Source organism: Anopheles darlingi, chromosome 3 (assembly GCF_943734745.1).
Source record: "Anopheles darlingi chromosome 3, idAnoDarlMG_H_01, whole genome shotgun sequence".
In the NCBI taxonomy this organism is placed as follows: domain Eukaryota; kingdom Metazoa; phylum Arthropoda; class Insecta; order Diptera; family Culicidae; genus Anopheles; species Anopheles darlingi.
Genome location: NC_064875.1, coordinates 36835854 through 36860938, shown reverse-complemented (window position 1 = coordinate 36860938; position 25085 = coordinate 36835854). Strand labels below are relative to the sequence as shown.

At 33.9% G+C, this 25085-nt stretch overlaps 2 protein-coding genes across 3 annotated transcripts in view; one reads left to right on the top strand and one right to left on the bottom strand.

The window, feature by feature from the left end:
* LOC125955119 (poly(rC)-binding protein 3) overlaps window positions 1-13095 on the top strand; it is a 37569-nt gene extending 24474 nt beyond the window's left edge. Inside the window, exon 11 of one of the 2 annotated variants that reach the window (XM_049685988.1) lies at window positions 3668-13095. In XM_049685988.1, the coding sequence (XP_049541945.1) occupies window positions 3668-3905 (238 nt within the window). In that variant the 3' untranslated portion in view covers window positions 3906-13095. Of the gene's footprint in view, window positions 1-3556 lie in introns of both variants that reach the window. The other variant, XM_049685989.1, reaches the window with a different exon arrangement.
* A 909-nt stretch (window positions 13096-14004) lies between these two features.
* LOC125955123 (optineurin-like) lies at window positions 14005-21218 on the bottom strand. The gene is made up of 11 exons (XM_049685999.1): window positions 20854-21218; window positions 20709-20790; window positions 20447-20634; window positions 20333-20384; window positions 20238-20278; window positions 16551-16602; window positions 16408-16481; window positions 15429-15480; window positions 15194-15354; window positions 14954-15120; window positions 14005-14890 (listed from the first exon to the last, which is right to left on the bottom strand). Exons 1-11 carry the CDS (start codon window positions 21082-21084, stop codon window positions 14761-14763), a joined length of 1230 nt encoding a protein of 409 aa, XP_049541956.1. The 5' UTR covers window positions 21085-21218; the 3' UTR covers window positions 14005-14760.
* Window positions 21219-25085: the final 3867 nt, after the last annotated feature.

Below are 25085 nucleotides of genomic sequence, written 5' to 3'. Positions count from 1 at the left end.
TCCAATTATAATATTGCTAAAGAAAACATCTTTAATACGGCCCGTTACAATTAGTAGATATATTGAAGAAATTTATTGCTTTATTCAAGCAAATAATATCAATCATTTTAATAGTTATCTTACACAGGGCTGGCTTCTTAGCATACTTAATCATTACATGATACGTAAAAGAGAGAATAAACTTTCAATTGCAAACTAATTAACATAAAAAGGCAAAACTCAACCATTAAACAGACATTAACATAATGAACCTAAAATTATTCTGTTATTTGTCTGATTTTTTTTTTCTTTTTTAAATCTGTCATGATATTAGCTAAAATGTTTTCCTAAATATCATGTCTCGAGATCATCAACGCTTATGTTTTCTTACATCAATGTATTCGTTAATATGACTCAAGAAACATACTGTATGGCTCCAGCGCTTCTCATTATTTTATATAATCGAATGACAAAATTCACAAGGAAGGAAGGCAGTGTCGGTCTAGTGACTACCGAATCCATATAATTAATTCTATAGGGCTCTGAACTTACCTTTGTAACAGTGAAATGTTAATAGTAACTCATTCATTGTGTAACATGTTCAATAGTAATCAAGCAAGGACATAGAAAACAAATAAAAGTGTAGACTATGCGTAAATGACAAGAATTTTTGTACTAGTTAGGGGATTGCTATATATTATAAGATCAGCTAATTTGTATTCATTTCAGTATGGTGGAAAACTTCAATCTGTGCCTGCGTGGGAAAAAGCAAATTCGCCTTCTTCAACGATAATATGGGAAAATCCTAAACGTCATCTCCTTATTATCCACATTTCCAACTGTTCCGACCTTTTCTACAAAAACGACCGTGCCTAAGTACCTTCACAATTGTCCATTGCCTTCCAAAGTGTGCTACAGGATGTCCCACAACCCATCACCAAGAACACCAATCCTAAAAATTCTATCTTTGTACCATTTGCCAAACTCGACATCACTATCACTATTGCTAGCCTTAAAATGACAAACCCAAAATTTATGTGTTTTATGTTGACTATGCCTGTAGAGAAAAAAATATCATAAAAGATATACAAAGCATTAGTTTATTATTTCCGTGCAAAAAAGCTTCCAATCTAATAATTAACTATTTAACACCGTAATAAATCCACAGCTAACCATGATCGCAGAATTGTACTAATATTGTTACTTTTTTTGTACTTGAGAAAAGCGAAGGCTTTTTAAAGATTGAATTATGCAGAAGCTTTGAAAATTGTTTTCGTATTCCATTATATGATAAATTTTAGTACATTACGTGCTTAAACAATAGTATCTCGGTCTTATTGCTCAATTTTGGGTATAAATTTGATCTTTTCACGCATTTTTTTCGAAAATCTATCCTTTAACCAATCCCCCAAAACATTCATGCATAACACACGGAAAAGAGTAAAACATGGTGTGATCATTTTAGTACTATTATTTTCTTTGTCTCTCTTGAAAAATAATGTTCTTTTGTGGAGTGATGATGGTTTTGGGAAGACCGTGTCAAAGTGGCAAAATGGTCTTTACCATATGACCATGACATGATCGGTCGTAATTGAAAGTTCAATATGTGTCAGTTTTTGCTCAGTCAGTTCCTCCGATTGATACCAATGAATCAAACAAAATTTACACAATATTCTACGTTCAGAAAAAAAATTAAATAATGTACCGTAGTTTAACACCTTCCCTTATTCCCTTCGACCTATAAATTTTGATTTTTTTCTGTCAGCCTTTACATCATACTTCTCTGATTTCTTTGTATGTCGTTGATCGTTTCGTATATGCTTATAATATGTAAATTGGTTCATTCTTTCAGTTCTAATACTATATTTTTAACAAAGGTATTGTATTTAGGTTTTATTAATATCGAAAACTATTTAAACCCTTTGATTATTTTGGTGGCTTTTTAAATTTAAAAAACATAGCAGAGAATTTAAAATTAAAAAAAAATCAACTACGATTATTCAGATAATAATAATGATTCTACGTACTATTTAATTATTTTTGTTTATGCAATTTGCAATATCAAAGAGCATTCCAAACCTTTAATTCCTTTCTGTTTATATGATTTATATTGCCCTGGTTTTAACTATGCTGCTTTCCTGTCTGATTCCAATCTATTTAATTCCCATTGCATTCCTAGAATCAAAATCCTTATCCTTATTTTTTTAATGATGCGAACAAAATATTAATGGTGACTTTTAACAAGTCAACCAAAGTGATAAATCGAACTCTTCTGTTTTTATGGTTATTATAGTTTTGAGGATTGTTATACTTTTCTAATTGTACGATTATGAATGTCATCAAATTATTTTTATAAAATTTCCTATACACGATTTTGAGCGATAATCTCGAGTTTTGCTTCATACTGAATGCCGTCATTGACTTCATATTAATAGTCATTTATCTCTATCTCTCTTTTTAATCCTTCTTTATTGCTCTCATCCTTTTCCTTTCTTTCTCACTCTCTATATCTCTTTCTCACTCTCTTGTTCTCTCTTGTCGAATGGATTAAAAAATCTTTTTTGGTTTTGTTCACCAGGCTTATCAATAAGATTCAACTTAGTTATATTACTAAATATAAAGCATTGACTTTACTATATTTTTATGTACGGTTCTAGAATGGTCTATGGATTTCACGACATGAATAATTATTAAAAGCTACAGTAAAACCACCTTCAACCGATACCAATTGATTTCTGTTTGTCTTGTCACTGATTTTATTGCATGTGAGGGAAAACTAAATGATCACTCAATATGGTACAACCGTGACTATATTGTGGCAACTTACTATTTTCAATCTAACGGCAGCAAACTTGTCCAACATTTGGATCTGTGTGATGTTACTTTTGGGTCAAACTGTCCAATCTCTGGCGTTTGACGTTTTTGAAATTATTATTTTAATTCTAGTGACTGGTCCTATATCAGATACATAATTAAATAATATAGATTGTAATACGTAATGAAAAAACTACTTTTTTTCATCATTTGAACATCTTCCACGCGGTGATCTGTCTGTGAAATAATCCATCGTACATGGATTTAAAAATCCATGAAAACCGTATCGTACATCTTTTGGTACATGAAATAATTAATGCATATCTTTTTTTCTCTTTTTCTCTCTCTTTCTCTCTCTCTCTCTCTCTTTCTCTCTATCTCTCTTTCTTTCTCTTTCTGTATTTGTCTCATTCTTTTCTCGTATTGCTTTTACTACTTCCCTCACTATCTATTTTTCTCCCCCTTCCCCCTCTCTTTCTCTCTATCTCTCCCCTCCCCATCCGTTTCTCTATATTCTGCTTCCATTCTATGTTCAACATCCTTTTATACCCATCCTTGTACATTCCGGTTTGCACTGCACTGCCTATAATGACATCAAAATTTTGACAATAATTCCAATAAAATGGATTTATAATTTGTCCACACATTTTAACTTTTTAAATTATGATGATGAATGAATCATATTATTCATACAATCAATTTTCGGGCATGCATGCCGTTACATATGATACACGAACACGTGCATCCCTGAATCTACTTTCAGAATTTCGATGGAAACTGCCGGAATGCCAATCCCGGGTTATCACTACATCACTCCGAATCACATCGTCAAAGCCCCGATCCATTAAATGTTTCGCTCTCTTCTCCCTCTCAGCTTTAGAAGTGGAGATGGTGGTAGCAATGGCAGTAGTGGCAGCAATATTATTCGGCCAATGGGTCCCGCAATGACTGCCGGATTACGCAATGGTTCTATTGGCAATGCAACTATAGCAGCAGGACCACCGAATGCTGCAGCAGGAATCGCCTACAACGGTATGACAACAACGGCGGCTGTTGGTCCAGTAACTACATTTCCTTTCTTAAGATACGGTCTGAACTTAGAAAGAAAATAGTTTATCAAACGCCAAACATTTTAAATTAAAGCGAACATCAGATACGGGTGGCTATGCGAAGATTTCCAAATAATATCAATCGCGAATAATAAATACGTAAATGGGGCAAAAATAAATTGCAAGTGTAGTGACATAACAATGAAGCTGATGTCGTACAGTTCCAAAATATGTCCATCCAAGTACAAAATCGAACATGGATAAAAATTCTGAAATTTTTTTTTAAGATCTGAACTACATCAAAACAGATCTGAGAGAAGAAGAAAGTTTTGCGTAAAGAACAGCCAAAAATATTTTGGTTTTCAATTTCGAATTCATGCATGTCAAGCATATATTTCGCCGAAAAATTGAAAAAATTTAAAACCTGTGTCTCAAGACCGTAGATGACCTAGACCGAACAACACGACAAAGACAGATTTTGTCAGATTTCACAGGGTCCAATTACGAATCGCTACAGCACCATCTATTTAGTATAGTGTTCAGATCAGTGTTTAGTCTAGTTTCAGTGTTTTAGTGTGTTTGGTACGCTGTGCCACGTGTTTGAAGTTCAATGCGAGGTTACACGTTTTAGAATTTAACGATAGACGATAATTTTGCTTTGCTTTGATACAGGCACTTGAAATAAGAGATGATTGACTATGATCGGATGAAACATCAATCTAAATATTATAATTAATACATCAGCCGATTTAATTTCTTTGTATTTCAATTCAAAATAGACATTTTGTTATTGCTCTAGCAGATAAGTTCACAGAGACAGATGTGCTGTTATGAGCGAATATTAATATAAGGTAAAATACATAATGAAAAACGCGGAAGTATACGATGGTTCAACTAGCAAAAATTCAAAGGCGAAATTCTGTTGTGTCAATCAGTGATGTTCAGCAAAATGTTGAGCCAGTACTAAACTGACCAACAACACAAAAATCAATACATATTATTAAACATATCGTGTGCCACATGATAAACATTGTTTCGAATATAATCACCGTTGTTTCGAATAAGACAAAAATATCAATTAAATAAATTAAACTCGGCTAAGTATGAGTGAGCTCGTTTACGGGACACTGGGCATAGTTCACAATCAATATAATTTCACATCTGCTATTGTGTAAAAGCATTTTGATTTAACGGTGGTCTCTTGTTTGTGAATTGTATATGCCAAATGTATAATTGTCCATCGATCATTGCTTTGATTATGCTTCTGCCATGTTTTGTTGTAAGATAATTCATAGACATAGGAGCACACAAATTATTTGTTTGAATATGAATTTCTTTAGATAATTCTCTGAGATTATTAGAGGGAACATACCCTGTTCTTCTGAGGATGAAAACAAAAAGACACACGTAGAGTTTTACGCCGAACTGAATCATGGTTTTCAACCAACGTTACTATTACACTTCCAAGTAGCGGACATGTAAAATTCGGGATTTTTGTTACATAAATGAAAAAAAAAACTGAAACGTAAGTGCCAAACATAATGTAATCGATTTAGTCAATAGAAAAAAAGGGTTGATTTCAGCGAAACCATCATTGCGACATGGTCATTAAAAGATATGTAGGTCGAATGTCAAATTTGCATACATTATATTATTTTCAGTTCAAATGTATAATTAAAAAACGCCCACTTCCGAAAAGATGGCAGTTTTCAATCAATGCCAATTCCCAGAATTAACATGCAAAAAAATTGAAGGTAATCTTACAATTTAATACTTTTAGAAAAAGTGTCATCAGCAGTTTACTGCTAAGTAATAATAGTCCAATGTTATTTGGGTTTTCATCGTATGACGATGGCTAGGAACATCAATTTTTTTTTTATAAACCAGTAACAATTTAAACTATCGTTTTTAATTCAACGGTCAATACTAAATGATATTCAGTATGTAATATACACATACGGGCTAAAATGCCTCTGTTGGTCTATAGAATTCAGTCTTAAATCGGATTTAAATTTATATTTTCATTGACATTATTTAATCTTAGCGCATGCTGTTAGTCAAAAATTGGCGTCATTTAATACTGTTTTCAAACAGTTTTAAATAATTCTTTGCTCTTGATTAAGAGTAGATAACCAATAGTGGCTTTTAAATAAAATCTCTGCCCTTATATTCACCAACATTTACTCCTACAAACTTGAGCATACTTTTCAATATATTTTTTCAGAGCTACAATATAATTTATAGATTGCTTGTATCGGATTACAAGTAATGATATTTCACACAGTATCAATTATATTGTGGATAGTTTGCCACTTTCGAAAACACGAATGAAACAACTGAGTATAGAATATAGTTTAAACAAAATATTATATCATAGTTTATGGCAGTCATTTTGCAATAATACGTTTTCAAATAAATCTCCAGAGAACTTTGCCATTTATTGAGCATAAAAAGACAATGTTGAAGAGAAGCTCCGAACATAGAAAACGATGTATGCACAATAGTAAAGCTTCAATACAATGATCTGCACATACTTTGGGCATAAATTCATATTAAATGCTCCCATATGGCAATTATGGACAATAGCATTTCGTCATTGTATTAAATGATCATGATAAAAGAAAATTGATTTTTTTTAAATATCTGAAAATAACATATGACTAAATTATTCATTTTAATCAATCAATGAAGAAAAAGACGGTTTTTTCTTTTATCGGAATTTCTCGAGACTAATTTTCAAACGAATTGATACAACATACAAATACCAAATACAAAAATATTCGGTTGCTCAGAATGAAAGGTTCGTTTAACGCATACGTTATTGATAATAGTCACCTTTTGTGAATCCTATTCTTCCTAGATCATGTATACGTCTCCCAATATTAAAATGTTTCACCGAATATGATTAAAATTCTGAAAAACTTTCGATTCAGAAGTTTCAAGCGGCTCAATTCATACACATTATTCTACATAGTGCACTGATTGGCTTTTAAAAAGGTTACCGTTTGAAGGGAGAAGTAAAATGGTACAAAAGAAACTCTTATCACTCAATTCGGAACATCGACCTACTCTGAGTGAATATTTCACAAAGAAAGACATATTGATTTTTGACTGGCTTTTAGTTAAAAAAATTATACTCGACAAGACTACAAAGACATACGATCGTAGTATAAATGTGTTTCACCATGATGCTATTGTTAAGGACTTACATGATAACGTAGCGTTGCTACTTGTTTGGTAAGGTGTAGGTATCGCATTGTAGGACTAAGAAAATGTTAATTCAAGATTTCACGATTACCGCACGACATTCATGGTTGCCTGTGGTTAACGGAAAACAGTGTGGATGAAGGCAGCAATTAATCTAACTAGTAATAATTAGATCATTTGAATAAAGGAAGAATAGATTCGATGCGATAAAGGTTATTGAATAGCAATCCAGATACTAGAACAGATATTAAATGAGACAAAACATAAAGCAGTGACAGGGAAAAATGAAAAAAATACATACTTATGCGGACATTTATATGTACACCCATTTCTTGAATGTTAGAATCTAGATGCCAAAACGTAAGATTTAAATCGAATACTGAGTGGAGGTAACAATTACTACGACAACAATAAATTGTTATGAAAATCGGAAAAATGGGATCAATGACCAAAGAAAGCGAATTATAAATCATCCAATAATCATCGTATTAAACAATTCAACAACAGAACACTAACTACTTAGACATATCCACATTCATGCACAGGGCAGATTGCGAAAAACTATCAATTAAGAATTGGATTTCGGAACTGAATGTATTGACTGACGTAAGCTGTTAGATCAATATGATCAGAACAATTAATCTATACTGCACTCACAGCCTCATCACATATTGAAGTTGAATTTAAAATATGGATAAGATTTTAAAATGATTAATACTATGTTTATTATTGAAAAGACAACTGAACTGATAAGCTTCGGAAGCCGTTTATATGTTCCATATAAAATTCGATCTCCTGCTGAAACGAGCCTTTCAAGCACAAGCCTGTCAGTTTCCTAGTGGCCAATGTGGTTTTATCGGCTCGGATTGCTTTAGTTCAGTTTTTTAAATCTTACTTGGAGTAACCTCACGAAACCAATCATATTTGCTCGATTCATGTTCGTTTATGTTGTAGATCCCAGCACAATTGAGACAACCAGGACTGTGCTAATTACTGGGATTTTTTTTTTTGAAAAGTGGTTCACAACCTACACAAGTCTTATGCATGACAACCACCATCGCATGGACGATCACTCGCCCATTCAATACAACACTATAACAAATTACATAAGCGATGATTGGTGGAGTAATGTGATGAAATTTTCTATTGATTTCATTTCTTTCACAGATAACGCATAAAGGGCTGTGATTTTAGTGGTAGATGTCAGAAAAAATAAATGATAGCGAAGCTTCATTGCTAGTTGAGCATATTGAGCATGGTTAATCGTACCACATGGAATATGTGTTGAAATAGGAACAAAGAATGATAAGTAATGGGCAAGATAGGAAAAAATCTGGAAGAGAAAAGAACTAAAAAACAAACACAAGGAACAGTAACACACCACCGGATAGAAAGAAGTACATAATTTGTGTGTTTAACTACTGTTTGACAGATTAATAGGTTTCTTTTTGTGACCTTTCAGTGCTGGTTACGTTTTGCGTGGCTACGCATCACTTGAGACAACATAATGTAGTTGTTCTGAAGTACAATTAACAAAACATACAAAACCAGAAATTGCCTTCTAATGGGCAAAGGGTGCGTAAAGGTACGTTAATTGATAGTATATTTTATATTCAGTATTGACTGAAAATTGGTGAATTATCGGATTTAAATTGTGGAGATAGTCAATGATTTCGGACATCAATTCAGATGGTCCATGCATTCCCGCTACACTGTAATTTTACAACACATATGTTATTAATCGCAGAATAATGTCTTATTGAAGTGCTCTTAACAAAGTAACAATACGCGTTGCTTTCTCAAGTTTTTATGAGAATCGTTTTGTTCGTTCCACATACTACTTTGTTTTTGACACCTATTATAATTAAAGCAATGGAACAGCTTTATTGTTTCTAATTTCCTTTACAAATGGAAACATGGACAATTTATCGCTTAGCGAGACTTGACTATCTCCACATAGGTCATCTTTTCTAGTCTTCGACTTGTTAAATCCAACCTTACAACAAAATTAAATAAAAATTCAAATTTTAAACACTATTTGCAGAACGAATAGTAATGCAATGGAACATTTCAATTGAACACATACGATTCTCAATTGCAATTGGCATTTCATTTGTGAACCTTCTCCCATCAACATATGACAAATCAAGAAGAAAGGATGAGCTAAGTTCTTTTCCTTTCGACTACTGACTTTGCCAGCGACAAAACTTTTGCTCAAGGCATCCTTGTCAACCATCTACAGCAAACGCACTTTCTCAACCACAATAAATCGAAAGGAAAAAAATACCTAAAACCCATGCATCTATTCTCGTGAATACAACCATACGAGATTATCTAAACCACGTCCCTTTATGTGTTTTATGCTCTTATTTTAATAAACATCTGTAGCAGTTATTGAGCCTTTTTCCTAATAATTATTATCTTCAACACAAAATAAAACATATGTTTAGCCTGTCATAGTAGTTTCTACAATGTCTCTGCTGATTGAACAAAGAGATGCTTTGGTATGCAAGTGCACCCAGCATGTATTGTAGGTAGTAGAGTAATGGTTAGACAGTACAATAACTAATGCAAGGCATAACTAATGCAAAAGCCCATATCTACCTGCATGACCAATTAACATGCTGTGGCCATTAATTATTTTTCATTATGCTTCGGAGTACGCAATTGGTTCTTTGCTCAATAGCAGCGTTTTGTAAGTGGTGTAAAACCTTTTGTAATGGAAAATGAGAAATTAAAATGAAACAATAAGTTTTTCAAACAAGCGTTTCAGAGAGTAAAGGTTGACCGAACATTCTAAAATCTATTTAAATTTATTAATTTTGTCAAAATAAAAGAACTGCTCTGCGTATGAAGGTAGTTTGAATTATAGTAATGGAATAGATACAACAGAAAAAAATCAATGATGTTTCGATTGTCCTGATGTAGATATTCAGGGTTTTGTGAAATAATATTCTATGCAGTTCTTATTACTATGATCCTAAGACATTGTAGTCAATTGTTTTCGAACATAGGTGGTGGAGTTCGGTGCAGCAATCGTGATTAGTTGATAAAAAAAATTAGTTGTTGAGTGTCTTTTAGTACTGCAACCCGAATAAATTCTACGATCGCATTAATGCATGTTAAGCTCTGAATTGGATGAAAAAAAGCTTTAGTATATCAATTGAGACTGATTGGTTTGTTTGTTTTAAAGCTAGGTTTATGCATATGTATAATCTTTATTTTTACTGCATGGAAAAAATAATCACAAAATATAAGAGAATTGCGGGATCATAGTTAAAACACAATATTTATTAAGAGTACTGTTAGTTTATTCTTCGTATTTTTAATATCGGAAACGGTAAATTTATTACTAAGTTCATAATATTATCACATCACCATAAGTTTTCAATAAACAAAAGTGGCGCTTTTGGTTAAACTATTGTTTTATTTTTACTTCTCATTAAAGGGAGACCATGTTTTACGAAGACAACAGAATCCCCATGAAACTGTTTTAATTCATTTTAAAGTTTTAAACCTAATCAGCCCAATAAACTTCTTCTTTGAATGTCTAATATGTCTCATAAAAATCAATGTTAAACGGGAGCTAAAAGGAACCTCTACAGCGAATCAAATCTCTCAGTACTGACATGATTTTTTTGCGCTATATCAGATTATGATACCTAAAATAGAGAATAACGAATGGTTTCATATTATTAAGCAATTAAAAGAGATATGTCGTCTTGGTCAACATATCAGTTCTTCATTTAATGTAATAACGAGAGCATCACTTTTGCTGCATTACCTTGCTGCAATGTGCATTTTCGCACATAGCATGACAAGAAGTTTTTGCGTTTACGCACTAGCAGTAAAATTTATGTGTTTTATTATTTATATTGATGGTACACAGTGACTATATTTTCATTTCGAATGATAACATTTTCACTTATATTTTTAACATTTGTAAGGATGGTCAGACCGTATGTTTCACTTTTACTTGTGTTTCACGCTAGCACAGCTATAATTGTGTGATTTCCAAATGAGGTAGTTCCTTATTTCATTCTACGGTATGAAAGACAAAATTTAAAAACGGCTAGAAAAGCATTTGCTCAATGACCAATGTATAATTTGGAAAAATAATAATAGAAAAGAAAGTAATAAGCCTAGCATAGAAAGCTATATAGGTATTCATCAGGAAGAGAGACATGGTAACGTGATGAAATTCCAACTTGCCGACATTCGCAGTCAATAGTGACGTATAGTGATATCTAGGCGTACTATGTATGAAATATTGAAGTGTTTTTCGCTCGTTTAAAAATACGTACATGTTTTTTATGTGTCAAAAAGGCCATTGCAAGAACGCCGGGTGATGTGTACCCAAGCATAGACTACATAAGTTAGATGCAAACACATATATTAATTTTTTTTATTGATCCTACACTAAAAGCTCATGCGCGATAGTTCTGAAAAGATCCAAAAATATTTGCCCTATTCTTTTGCATGACAAATTTGCTAGTCTTTACATTTTTTTATATTTTTTCTAAATTACATTTATTGTTGTTTGTTAACGAAAGACAACAGTAGGTAAAGCTACCGTTTCTGTTGCAAATGGTTTAAACTGTTTTTATTTAATACTTGGAAACTTGGTTTTGTTGCGGCTATTTGAAACGAACAAAACCGACAAAGACATTTTCTGTTCATTTGCCACACTTGAGCATGTGTGAGCCATACCGTGTGCAATGTGTATTCCGACGAAGATGAAGACGAATAAGAAGAGAAGAAGGAAAAGTCACAAATCAGATTACAGGAATTTTGCAAACATACACCTTGTGCATCGGCACATGCCTGCCCATTTTTCGATTGCTGAACTTTAAAATATATATATATTCGTTATTATCCATGTAACCTCTATGCAACATAAGCAATGTAAACAGTAACATATCTATCCGCTGACAAATTTATTATCTGCAGTATAATCCTTTACAGTGAACACCTCTACACCCATAATAACACTGCTAACGGAGATCGGTACAATAATCCAATTAATTAACAAAGAGTCAGCAGATTACATTAATGCAGTAAGTTTAAGCCTTAAAAAATCATTATTTCGTGATTTATCATCTTTTCTTCAGAAAATCCTAGTTGTAATTGCTTTTCAAAAGAAATTTAACCACTCATAAAAAAGCAGATTCAAAATAAAGAATCAAATTTCTGTTTGTCTTTGGTAAAAGCACGTTTTCCTTAGTTTATGCGCACCTACGAAACATGTAGATTTTTTTATTAACTATTTTGCAACATAAATTGAAAATATATAAATCCACTAAAGAAGAGATGCATCAATTCATGTGCAAAAATCGATAGTGTTGAAATAGTAGAATACAATTGTCATTTTTAGGAAATGACATAAGTTGAAACATTTACATCATTAATGCAAAATGCACCTATTAGCGCAAGCAATGTGAAGGCAGCGAAAAAGAATCCGATTAAAAAAACTGCAAAAGATCCGATATATCGACATAAAGTCCGTTTTCTACGTGTTTTTTGGATGCATAGTGTTTGATAAATGTACTTTTCTAAGTGTTACAAAATTAATGCACCTCTCCTCAACGTACTTAATTTATTCATCAACATTTATACAAACACATTCGCTGGTTTAAAGATATCTTGAATATTCACAACTCATTCGCAAAACACTGGATATGAAATTATGAGCGATAGCCATGTGTGTGCTCCAATTCGAAACTCCCGTATGTATCGCAAGAAACGGATACTCATGCCAAATTTCTTACACCAGATTATGTTTGGCTTTTTGGCGTTGTTTTCTGGCCTCTGTCCACCAGATCATAACCAGTACAACGGAGGGTGTTACATTGATTGACACATTAATGATACCATTAAGGCAGTATATACAAATAGTAATAAAAGGGTTTGAATTTAGAATGAATTGATTAAAACTGGAAGGAAAATAGTAGTAAAACAAAAAATAGGAATGCAAGGCAATCATAAAAAATAGAGCTTCTTTTTTAAAACAAATTGATATGCATGCAAAACTGGGTAAACAAAGCAAAGCACGTAACATGAGTGACTAACGAGTTTTCGATCGCAAAAATGTGTGTTTTCGTATGTAGAGCAATGCCACCGGTAAAGATAGAGACAGAGCCAACTATAATTGTACGAGCATGTTGTAGTGCCAAAGTAGAAACAATGGTAAACGATGTGTATTTAAGACAAGATAGTTCGTATAGTTATAGAAGTTCGCAGTCACTGGGTAGCGGAATATGATTCACGCCGTAGCAATGAAGAAGCACATACCAAAGGGATTTCCGTGATTGAAAGAAGAGATATTAGTAAGTGACATTTCTGCCATAGCTGTTCGGAATAGGCGAAATGGCAAAACATCTTTCACATTTTGCGTTAGCTCAAGCTGTAGGAAAGTAAAAACAAAAAAATCTTTGAAAAGTATGTAGCACCGGGAAAAGTGCTAATGTTAAATGCAAGATTTAAAGGATGGATCATTGCAATGGACTTTAATAGAATGTTTTGAAGATGAAAGAAGAAAACTAATACAATACAAAGTAATTAAAAAATGCCTACCACAGTTGCCCGATGGCATCGTGTTAAGAGCAAATCAATGCAAATTTATATGAAATATATTTATATTTTATATACAGATACCATCATTGAGCAGCAGCAATCCCTCTAATGTGCCCATAATGTTCAGAAGAATGTGGCCAAGCATACACAGAAGCGACAAATAACGGAAGCATTTCGGGTTGAAACAAACTAACAGAATGGTCACCTTCGTTAAGGCGTATACTTTTGTATGATAGCAAGGGCAACATAAAAGCAAAAAATAGACAAATCACTGTGCATTGTTATGATCGACGACTCACAAAATACCTAAATATATCATCTAATGAACACAAACAGGCGAACTACAAAAAAAAACATTCAATAAAAGGGAAGCAAACTACCTAACCTCATTTTTCTTATAATATACTAGCAGTTGTCCGAAATCATGGTTGTTAATTCTCCGCCAATCAGTAAGCAGTTTGTTCTGTGATAGCACGTTCAGCATATTCTCCAGCATCGCCGCAAATGGTCATCTCAGTATAGAACTTGTCGGCGGGGATTCTCTCGTACTGACCATCCGGAAGGCTCGTAAACTACACTCACATATACTACTGGCGCCTTATCGCAAGGTAACACCTCCTTTCCTCCATGACAAGTAGGTGCAACGCAGCCAGTGGTTTAATTCAATTTGAATTACTTGCATGCAATTGTTTTGAGCGCTGTACAGAAATTATGATATTCAAACTAGTTTTCTATTAATTTGTCAATATTTATTTGAAAATCCCCTTTTACAGTAATTTGACAGCGTCCCTGTGGCTATTATAATTGGTGCCAATTGTGCACTTTACACAATACACACATAATTTCCACCTCATCTAACGATCACTTCAAGTAACCAGATCCCCACGTCTTAGCCCTCCTTCGACGCCTCCTTCTTGTCTAATACATTTAGGTAAAAGTAAAATTTAGTTCCCAGCCCCGAAAAAGAAAGTAACGGGTTTGCTTTTGTCGAAAGCTTCACGAACGTTGCGGCCTAGCGATCATCACTGATGAAACAAAGAATTAGATGAATCAAGTCGGGCGATCGATCTGTGGTCGCCCCGCGCCACGTCGAATGCAGAAATACTTATTTGGGCTGGATTTATTTAATGATTTAATTTTAATTGTTGCAATCTTCTACGTGTAGTTGCATGTCTGCAAGAAATTTAAACAGCTCCCCACATATAGGACATGGAAACGAAACGTTACTGTTTTCTCTAGTAGTATTGGATGATTGATTCGATTCGATGCTGTAGAAGATTAGGTATATTACTCAACATGTTATCATTGAATTATTCTCACGTTATACTTACACCGCAATTGCACGTTGAAGCTGTTGAATATTTTGTTCATATGCCTTCGACTTGATTTGTCCTTCCGCCGTTTCCCTTTGTAATTCCTCCGCTCTTTGGCGCAGTGTGCGAATTTCTGATTCAGCTCTGTGTAAGTTTAGCTCGGTTTTATTCTTCTCTTTTATAATCTACCATTACGAGACAAAATATGTTTCAAATTTTGAATAAAATCATCGGAAAGAAACACCGACGAAAAAGTACCTCTTTTATGATGCTCTCATTTTTGGTTATCATCACGGATTTCTCATTCGCCATATTTTGTAATTGTTGCCGTAAATCTGCCAGTATTCGGTTATGTTCTTGCTTGCCCATTGTTAGCTCTGACGCTAATTCGTCATACTTTGAAGTCAATAGTTTGTAATCTACACACATAAATAGTTCCATGTAGTCTGTTTCTAAGCTGGCTTTAACGTGCGTTCAAGTGCATGGAAAATACCTTGTTCCACGCGTTGAAATTCCATGTTCCTTTTCTCAAACGTTTGTTTTATCTACGGAAATGAGATGTTTTTTATATTTATTTTTATATTGAGACTAAGACTAAGACAAATGATTGAGTTCATAAAACAGATCGGAAACATATTTATACACATGTTTTTCATTTGTTTCTGTGCCTTTTTTTATTGTTGCAATCTTCACTGTTTTCGCCATCTCGTTTATAGTTCGGCTGATAGAGGTCTCAATTTTTTTTGCAAAGAAACTGATAAAATTACCTTCCACATGTAGTTTACAGAACTCAATTATCTTTCATAGTTCTTTTTTACCACGTTTCAAATTATGTCTCTTTTTGTTAATGCATACGTTCTACTTGATCTTCTGGTTGGAGGCATTTTTTTCTTCTGACAATGAAATGAGTCAATTAAAATCAAACCATAAACGTAGTTTTTGTTCTAACCACAATAATCATCAAACTTGTACCATTTGACAAATCTCCGTGGTAAGACAAAATCGCGAATCATCCTTGGTTTGCACAAATCCAGCGTTCTTTGGTCTGATGAGTATAGAAAATAATAGTACCACAGTAGGCGATGATGGTCAAATTAGAGCAAGAATATTGAAATCATCGAAGTATGCATTGGAGCTGGAAGGTTGCCATCCAATATTTAAAAAAATATCATATCAAGTAGGCTGTGAAGAGGAAAGCCAGTGCAAAAAAGAATTTCAATTTACCATAAAAGGACAGAATTTTCTAAACATATACGTATAAACGTATAAACATGAAGCAGACCAAGACGAATTCATAGTGCCAAGAATGAGCGAAATCGGCCCATCCGTTCTCAAGTTATGGGCGTTCGAAAGTACGCAACTTTCATTTATATTTATAAAAGTATTTTAACCAAATTTCATATTTCAATTCAATCTTGCAAGTCAAATTTTGTAATTAAAACAAAGATAATTTTATTCGTTTAAAAACGTACCATCGATAACTCTGCATCAGCCGCTCCGAGAGCTGTTTCGAGTTTCTTGATTTCAGTCAAATGTGCTTCTAATCCTGAAACAAGTTCCAAATTTTTTTTTATATTATACTGCCGTACCGGTATAACCGGTTAGAGTAAATTACCTTCTCTCGAACGTTCAAGATCATATTCAGCTGTTCGTAAACGATTTACTTCCTACGTAAGAAGAAATAAGAACGAAACCAAACTGTACTTACTTACTTACTTTGCAGGCGCTACAACCGACGAGCAGTCAAATATCCTTCTGAGAACTATCCTGTCGAATGCAGGTACGGGGGCTTCGTCCATTCTGAACAGTGTCCCAGTCTCAGTTGTCTGCTACCCAGTTATGTAGTAGTATATATTTATATATATACTAGCATGACCCGCGTGCGTCGCTACGCGTAGAAGATTAGGTTTTACTGAAATGTTCTATTTCTTTGAGTTTCTGCTTTGTGTGTTATTTTTTGATAATATTTGCCGATGATTCAACCTTGGTTACATGATCGCCAACCATGGTATTGAGCGTATTTTTGAATTTCATGGATTGATCAGCTACTATTACTAAATTATCATTGGCAGTTGATACTCGGCTGGCACGCTTCCCTTTTGCCTGCGAAGGAATCGGAAGCATTGCTGCGCACCGACTAACGGAGACGGTTTGTTTCGTATGTAATCCCGTCGCCTTTAATTCCTCCTCGCTGTTGAGGGACTATCGAGCTCAGGTTTTTGGTCGTGGGTTCTAGGCCCTCGGAATGAGGTTCTTCGCTTTTGGGATACTATTGGTCTCGCAAGGAATCTGACGAAAAAGGAGTTTTCTAATCAGATTCCCCGGGGTCCTTCTAGGGAATATTTGTAATGACTCATTTTTCCAATAACTGAGTTGAGCTCCTAACGTTACCCCCTGGAGTTTGGACTCCGCGCAACAGCACTTATGATAATGTTAATAGTTGGTATATACTGCCTTTCAGTATAGATTCAATATTAATATATATATATATATATATATATATATATATATATATATATATATATATATATATATATATATATATATATATATATATATATATATATATATATATATATATATATATATATATATATATATATATATATATATACTACTACTACTACTACTACTACTACTACTACATAACTGGGTTAAGTATGAAAAAGTATTACACTGTACATTTTCCGACCACTACTGAGTGCCTATTTATGATATTTTAGGACCATTTCAGTTATTAATTTTTCTTTGAATAGCACATTAACATGATAGTTTCAAAGAAGTATTGATTTTTGATGCGACCTCAGTTAAGCAACTGAAGGATACTAATTCTTATTTACTAATTGTTTTAGTATTTCGTTCCGAATCCGTTATTTTTAATTACAAGTACACTTCTTTTGGGCATAAACTCAATAAATTTGTTGATCGTTTCCTTCACTCCAGCCCTTTCAAAGAGCCTCGAACAAATCAGTAGAATTTCAATATGAAACATTCGTTCTGACTCGGCGATTTACAATTTCCCTATTGAACTATTATTTTGTTAGATAAGTTTATAGCCGTGGCCACACGGGGCGAAAATTTGCGCGCAAATTTGCACATTAATGCCAAAATGTTTTCGCTTCGATATGTTTACATGGCCGGGTTGAGGAAATTAAATCGTTTTTTTGAAGAAAAGGATTGAATACACTAGCAATGATCACTCACTGTCGATGTAAACCACAAAAAGAACATATTGTGAGCCCTACCGTTTGCAAAAAGCTTTTACGCTAGGTTTTACGCTCCACGGACCAATAATCGTTTGACAGCATGTAAACGGCAAGCGTAAACGTTTTGGCATTAATTTTTTCGTTTGCGCTAGAGTTTTCGCCCCGTGTGGCCACGGCTTATAAGTTAAGGTAGCCCCGTCGTGTTTTCGTAGAATTTAAATTTTTTTATTTTTGGTAGTTTTCTGAGCTTGAAATAGTGATGCTTTTACGATCTTGCCTCAAAAACAAGGTTAAGATAGATTAAAAAGAAAGATTGAAAGAACAGAATGATTTCTCCTCTCGTTGCTTTGGGAGAGTATTTCTGATGGTCTGAATTTCACCACATATTGATCTATTTAGCAAGTATACAGTGTCGGACATAAGTTAAGCAACTTAGTCAAGGTGTATGAAAAAGTGTTCAAAACTTTAGTTTTCAACCAAACTGTGCAATTTCCGACTCAACTACTGAAAAGGGTACCTATTTAGGATATTTTAGGACGATTTCAGTTATTAATTTTTCTTTAAATAGCGCATTAGCACGATGGTTTCAAAAAAACATTGTTTTTTCATGCGACATAAGTTAAGCAACTGGCTATTTTGGAGCAAAAATAATAAAATATTGATCATCACATGTGGAATTTCTGCATAGTAGTAGTCTATTGGCGTGTAAGCTTGCTAAATCTGTCAAGGTTTATGAAGTTTTAGTATTCTTTTTGTCTTTGAACACCCGATACACTCGGTTACATTCAAAACGAAACAATGTCGCGTAATATCTATTCTAGCGATTAAAAACAAAATAGAAATGAAACTAGCGACTCTGGGAAACTCTCAGAAACACATTAGTGAAGCTTATAGCATAGATAAATCAGCAGTTTCTCATTTAATAACCCGTAAAAGGCAAAAGAAACTGTTGAAACGGCTTTGCGTCCTGTTCGTCTTTGAAAAACTTCACCCAAAATGGACCGCATTATCAAATGGTATTCGACCAAAGATGCGTTTGCATCAGGAATGGAAATAAGAAGTAAATTAAGCTTGGATATTAGCTCCCAGACCATTCAGCAACGATTGGGAGACCGTGGATTATTCAGTTGCAAACCAACAAAAAAGCCGTACATCAACAACGAAGGTACAACTTCATTTTGCGATGAGTTGTTTGATCTGGGATGTCTCAATATTAAAAAATAGTGTTGCTTAGTGATGAATCAATATTCAATTTGTTTAATTCGGATGATATGAAGCGAGCTCGATGGCCACTTGGTACTAGACTAAATCCGCAATATTGCACGAAAACTATTAATCATGGCGGAAGATGTGTGATGGTCTGGGGATGCTTCTCTGGGCAAGGTATGGGACAATTTCATTGAATTCGAGGGATTATCAACGGAATAATGTGCAGAGACATCATGGAAAGTGTGATGCTTCCTCATGCTTGCCGCTAATTCCGTCGAATTGCAAATATCATCACGACAATGACCCGAACGATACTTGCAAAAATGCAAAAATAAAATAAACCAAGATCACAAAATTGTAGTTCTATCGTGGCTGACTAACTCACTCAATTGAAACCCAATCGAACATTTGTGAAAAATTGTAATTCGCCGAGTAAGAACGAATGTTTCATATCGAAACTGTACTGAATTGTTCGAGGATCTTTCCAAGGCTTGGAGTGAAATTCCGAAAGAAACGATCAACAAATTGATTGAATTTATGCCCAAAAGAAGTGTAGCTGTAATTAAAAATAACGGATTCGCAACGAAATACTAAAAAAATCAGTATATACGAATTGATATCTTTCAGTTGCTTAACTTATGTCGCATGAAAAAACAATGTTTTTTTGAAACCATCGTGCTAATGCGCTATTTAAAGAAAAAGTAATAACTGAAATCGTCCTAAAATATCGTAAATAGGTACCCTTTCCAGTAGCTGAGTCGGAAATTGTATAGTTTGATTGAAAACTAAAGTTTTGAACACTTTTTCATACACCTTGACTCAGTTGCTTAACTTATGTCCGACACTGTAGCTATAGAAAGTGTACAGATTTATAAACGTCTACATACCTCACAAAAATGATCATTTTTGTTTCTCAACAGGATGCACTCTGAAAAGTGATAATTATTTCATGTAGTGACTAAATATACAGAAAATAACTTACCATCAAGAAAAATGTCCGCTAATTTAACAAGCCTATAATTTTCTTTGGTCAACTAAAACCCAGTAATTTTTAGTTAACAGTAAGCAGTTAGTGTTACTAGTCAAAGGAACGTACATTTTGTATTTTTGCAGCATCGTCAATTATTGCCTTTTTATCCTTGGTAATAACTTCGGTTGGTTGCGATACGATTGACGAATCGTTGCAACGATTAGAATCTGTAGATTTCTTTTTTGCTGGGTTTCTTTTCTTATTGGATGCCTGTATATCTAGATTAAAATTCAAATTCCATTTGAACCTGGCCCCTGTAGTATTAAAAATATAAAAAATGATTAGCCTTATAAATTTTAAAACTGGCTTGCTGAACCAAATAACACACCTATAGGACGAATGATGATACCAGCTATAGTGCTAAGCCATTTTTTCTTTTCTTGTAACGTTTCGTCATCTTTGCCATGTTTCTGGAATCAAATTAGTAATTAGACTGGTCAATGCTGTTCTAATCACTATTCATACTAAAATACCTCTTCTTCCGAGTCTATTTTCGTGTCAGACAGCTCCTTTTGTTCCCTGTTGTATGTGGCACCCGCATCAAATGTGTCGTCAATTCCGTCCTTGAGTGCGTCATCTGAATGGCAATCCTCGGCTTCATTCTCATCTTCTATATCTTCATCCTCCTCGTCCAGTATAAAATCTTTCGCAATGGCCAGTGCTGTTTCAGCACGTTTCCTGATCCTTTCACTGTCGGTTTCCATTTTTCAATGATAACAAGCTTTCAAACCGCACACGTTACACAGAAATTTTCTAAACTTTGAAGGAATAAGATTATCCGCTTATTCCCGGTGATACCTCTGGGATACCTCTTCTTTAAATATTTATTAAGATTGTGTGCCTCTCTGCGCACGCGTTACTTTAATGATTAAAATAGCAATACAAGCATGCGCAACTGAATACTGCATGGTATTCATTCGCATAGGAAATGTCATGCACTACGAAGTGAAAAAAGCTACACATTCCATTCAGGATAATGCAATGGCTAGTCAGTGATAATAAAGAGCCTGTCTGAGCTCTGACATATTTAATTGATTCATATAAAGATTTTATCGAACGTTTTTCGCATTTTCTATTTAATTTCGATTTTTACGTTTACTTACTTTCGATCATCAAAGCTACATTAAATATGCATAGATAATGGAAGATAGATAAGTGTAAAGGGAGAGGGGTGGAAACGTTTAATTTAAATAGTAAAAAGCGATTTTTTTATCACTAAGTAAATCACCTTGAGTGGAGGACCTTATTTTACTCCGTCGTAACGTCGTCCGTTTTCGAAAACGTCGAAGAAGAAATGCCACACCACCTGCTATATCTGCAGATATTGTTCTTTCTGAATAAATTTGTTTGGTTGCTTCAAAATTTATTTGGCAGCACAGCCCCACACTTTTTATGATCGTATTGAAAAAATGGTCGTTTGAAATGGGTAGTTTCAAAAGATGCGGGATTCATGAAAAGGCGATTTAACATTCTTGAAGTCTTGTAGATAAAAATAACATTCCCGAAACAAATAAGTCTGATGTTTGACAAAACGAAATTGCAGAAGACAGAAGTTAGGTATTTTAGTTTAAGAATTAACGTTTAAGCTAGAGCCGCATTGGTTGAACTATTTCGGTGATTCCGCCCATCATACGTATTTGCTCAAGTTATTGTCACCTAATATGTCATCAATCACTATGTTCACACTAGATGGTTTGGGTACATTATTGTTTGATTTCTGTCTACTTTCTTTTTTATTTTTATCATAATACGACACCTTCAATAACGAGACAGCAACATGGTTTGTTTTGTTTACCTTTATCAATTGTTTGTTACGCATTGTTTTTTGTGGCCACTTCTTGATACTTTTAACAGAAGAATAACTTCAATCCTAGATGCATCAACCAAGCCAGTAAAACATAGCAAACTTGCCAAGTACATGATTTTCATTCGGCAAGTTTAATCCAATCTGTTCTTTCAGCCAATCAATGGTTGTAGGATAGAATAGTAGGATCAAACAACCAAATGTTTGATGAGTGCGGATGATATGGCAAATCTTTTTAGGTTTATCTTCGCAACAACTGTCTTATTGATAGAGCTCGAGTTTCATCCTGTCAGAAATATTTAAGTATTTTAGCTATTTTCGCATGTAAACATAGAAGACTTATTTAACCCAAATAAGTTGCAATCAAATATGAATAGTATGTGTTTTTACACATTCGAATAGAATAGCATATTCTTGTTACTACAGCACCCGCTGCTGAATGCGAGTGATCTATGTCAAAATAAAACAATCCTAGTTAGCAGTTTATCTGAATATAATAAACACATTTACTTCCAAAGATTAGTGTTTATTGATCTGTGTATCTAAATAACAAGCCAATCAATATTACTTGTCCTACAACAATTTTGAAACAAACTGTATTTCAACATTTCGAACGAAAATGGCCCGCATTTTCTACACAAGCGCTTGATGGTAGCTATGCAATTGAACGTCTACTACCAAGTCACCCAATTGGACTACACAACAATACACAATGTACACAAAATACAAACAATGTAATAAATTAAAACAAACTTTCTGCATTGATAGTTGTAGTAATAATGTAAACTAAATGTACTCAATGAAATTTGTATGTATTAAATGTGATGCATTAGCATTCACCGAGACCAGATCGAATTACAAATATCTAAGCATGCTTTTTGAATCCAACGTACTCACAGATCCAAAACGGCAGTTTATTTAAGGGGGGGCTTTGGTTATTTCGGGTCAAAAAAGAGCTTATTTTTGACGATTTTTAGTGAATAAAATAGGCAACTATAATTTTTCAAAATAATCTCATATTAAACTACAACTTTTCATAAATATTTCATTCTTTTTTGGGGAATATTTGTTCAGAACTACGTTCATGGAATCCAATCTAGAAAGACAAGTTTGCAAAAAAATTTTTTTTTTTGCGGTGCCCATCGTTGCCACGTGCTGGGTCATCAGAAACATTCAAATGAACATTCTTTTGTTAGATTATAAATTTATCCAGGTAGCTCCGTCGAGTTTTTGTAGAATTTCCCATTTTTCGATTTTTGACAGAATTTTGAAGTTGAAAAAGTACTGCTTTTTTCGATATTGCCTCAAAAAACGACACTTTACATAATTAAAAAAAATATATTTAAAAAAAAGTATCAACATTTTTTATAAGAACTCGACGGGGCTAGGGCTACCTGGCAAATTAGTGTACAGATTATATGTTCAAAATTTCAAATCGATCGGTCCAGTAATTTTCATGCTACGATGGGCACGGACTTTGAATCGCGATTCAAAGTAGCGGATGCTTTGGGCCTTGTATGAAAGGCGGATGTTCAAATCTTTGTCAGATTTGCTTCGATTGATCTCAAAATTTTAGACAGTACTCTTGAAAGGATCAGCACTCATCCAAAAATTGTAAAAAATAAATGCGAAGAATTAAAATAAAATACCGAAGCCCCCCCCCCAAAGCGATGATTGTGTCGTCCGAAGGGTTTCGATCCAAATAGCGCTACGGATTATACATATGCTTCTGCGCCTCACTTACATTTATAAAATAAAAACGCTCCGAGCCTCCAGGCTGCCTATCGCAGTTTTATCAAAAGCATTGCAACATCTGATCGGCCCACGGTTGTAAGTGCGTATTTCTGTTTAATGTTGGCAATAATTTTATAGCTCAACAACCAACCAGTTTATATGATTGATTAGTTCAAAGGTTCCGCGCCGAGGATTACAATTACGCCGGCTAGTTTGTGGTAGAAGATGTTACGTAATTTTTTTCTCCATTGTGACATCCATCCGAAAAAAGACATCCAGGTTGTACAGTATAGCGTGTTGTAGAGCTTATACAATCTTCAATCAACTAGCCAAAAACGACAATGAAAACAATTTCTAGCTGTGTAGATGTATTATCGAAAGATAATTCGTATGCCCTCTCCATTCCAGACTTCATTTTTTAATAATCTATCCTTTTTTGCAGATTGTTCGTGGTTGTATAAAGTGTCATTAGTTATATTAAAAAAAATCAATTCAATTTCAATTTGCGTTCAATTTGGACTGTTCCGTGCTCATTTATGTAAAATAGCTATTTTTTTGGTTTTTTATATTCCTTATTAGTTAATGGGCACATTTAAGATGTCTATGGTTAGTAGCATTCGACAACAAATTTATGTGTTTGCCTCCACAAAAAATCATTTGCTCCTTCCTTCATCTTATCGCCGCTTGCAATATCAACGGTTATTTCATTTTCTTTCCATTTTGTAAAACCGTACTGCATCCACGAATGCAGGCGAAAAGAGCATGTTTCAGTAAATCCATAGTAATGTACATGACTAATACAAAACAATGTGACGAGGGGTGATTGATAATTCGAAATTATTTTCGAATCGCCAGTTATCGTCATTTTCATCTGGGCTTTGATCTTTCGCTTTTTTACATCGAACGCAAGCCCAATGCATTTTGCAAAGCGTACCTACAATATCTTTTCTAACGTACCCCAAGTAATAGATTTTCCAATTAATATCGATTACGCACAATTCTATTTAGATCCTTGGCCCACAATATTAACTGAAGTTAGACCATTATCTTCAAAATTATTGCATTTCATACACTGCATTACAATCGGTAGACATAAAAAATAAGAGAATTAGAATAGGAGAAGTTTAACAAAAAACTGGAGAATCATGTCCTTTTTAACTATTTGCT

Coding starts and splice junctions, on each gene's coding strand:
- LOC125955123 (XM_049685999.1), bottom strand. CDS start 21,084: ATGGAAACCGACAGTGAAAGGATCAGGAAACGTGCTGAAACAGCACTG. Junction 16,603..20,237: donor AAAATGATCATTTTTGTGAG/GTATGTAGACGT, acceptor CTTCTTACGTAG/GAAGTAAATCGTTTACGAAC. Junction 15,481..16,407: donor CTGATGCAGAGTTATCGATG/GTACGTTTTTAA, acceptor TCATTTCCGTAG/ATAAAACAAACGTTTGAGAA.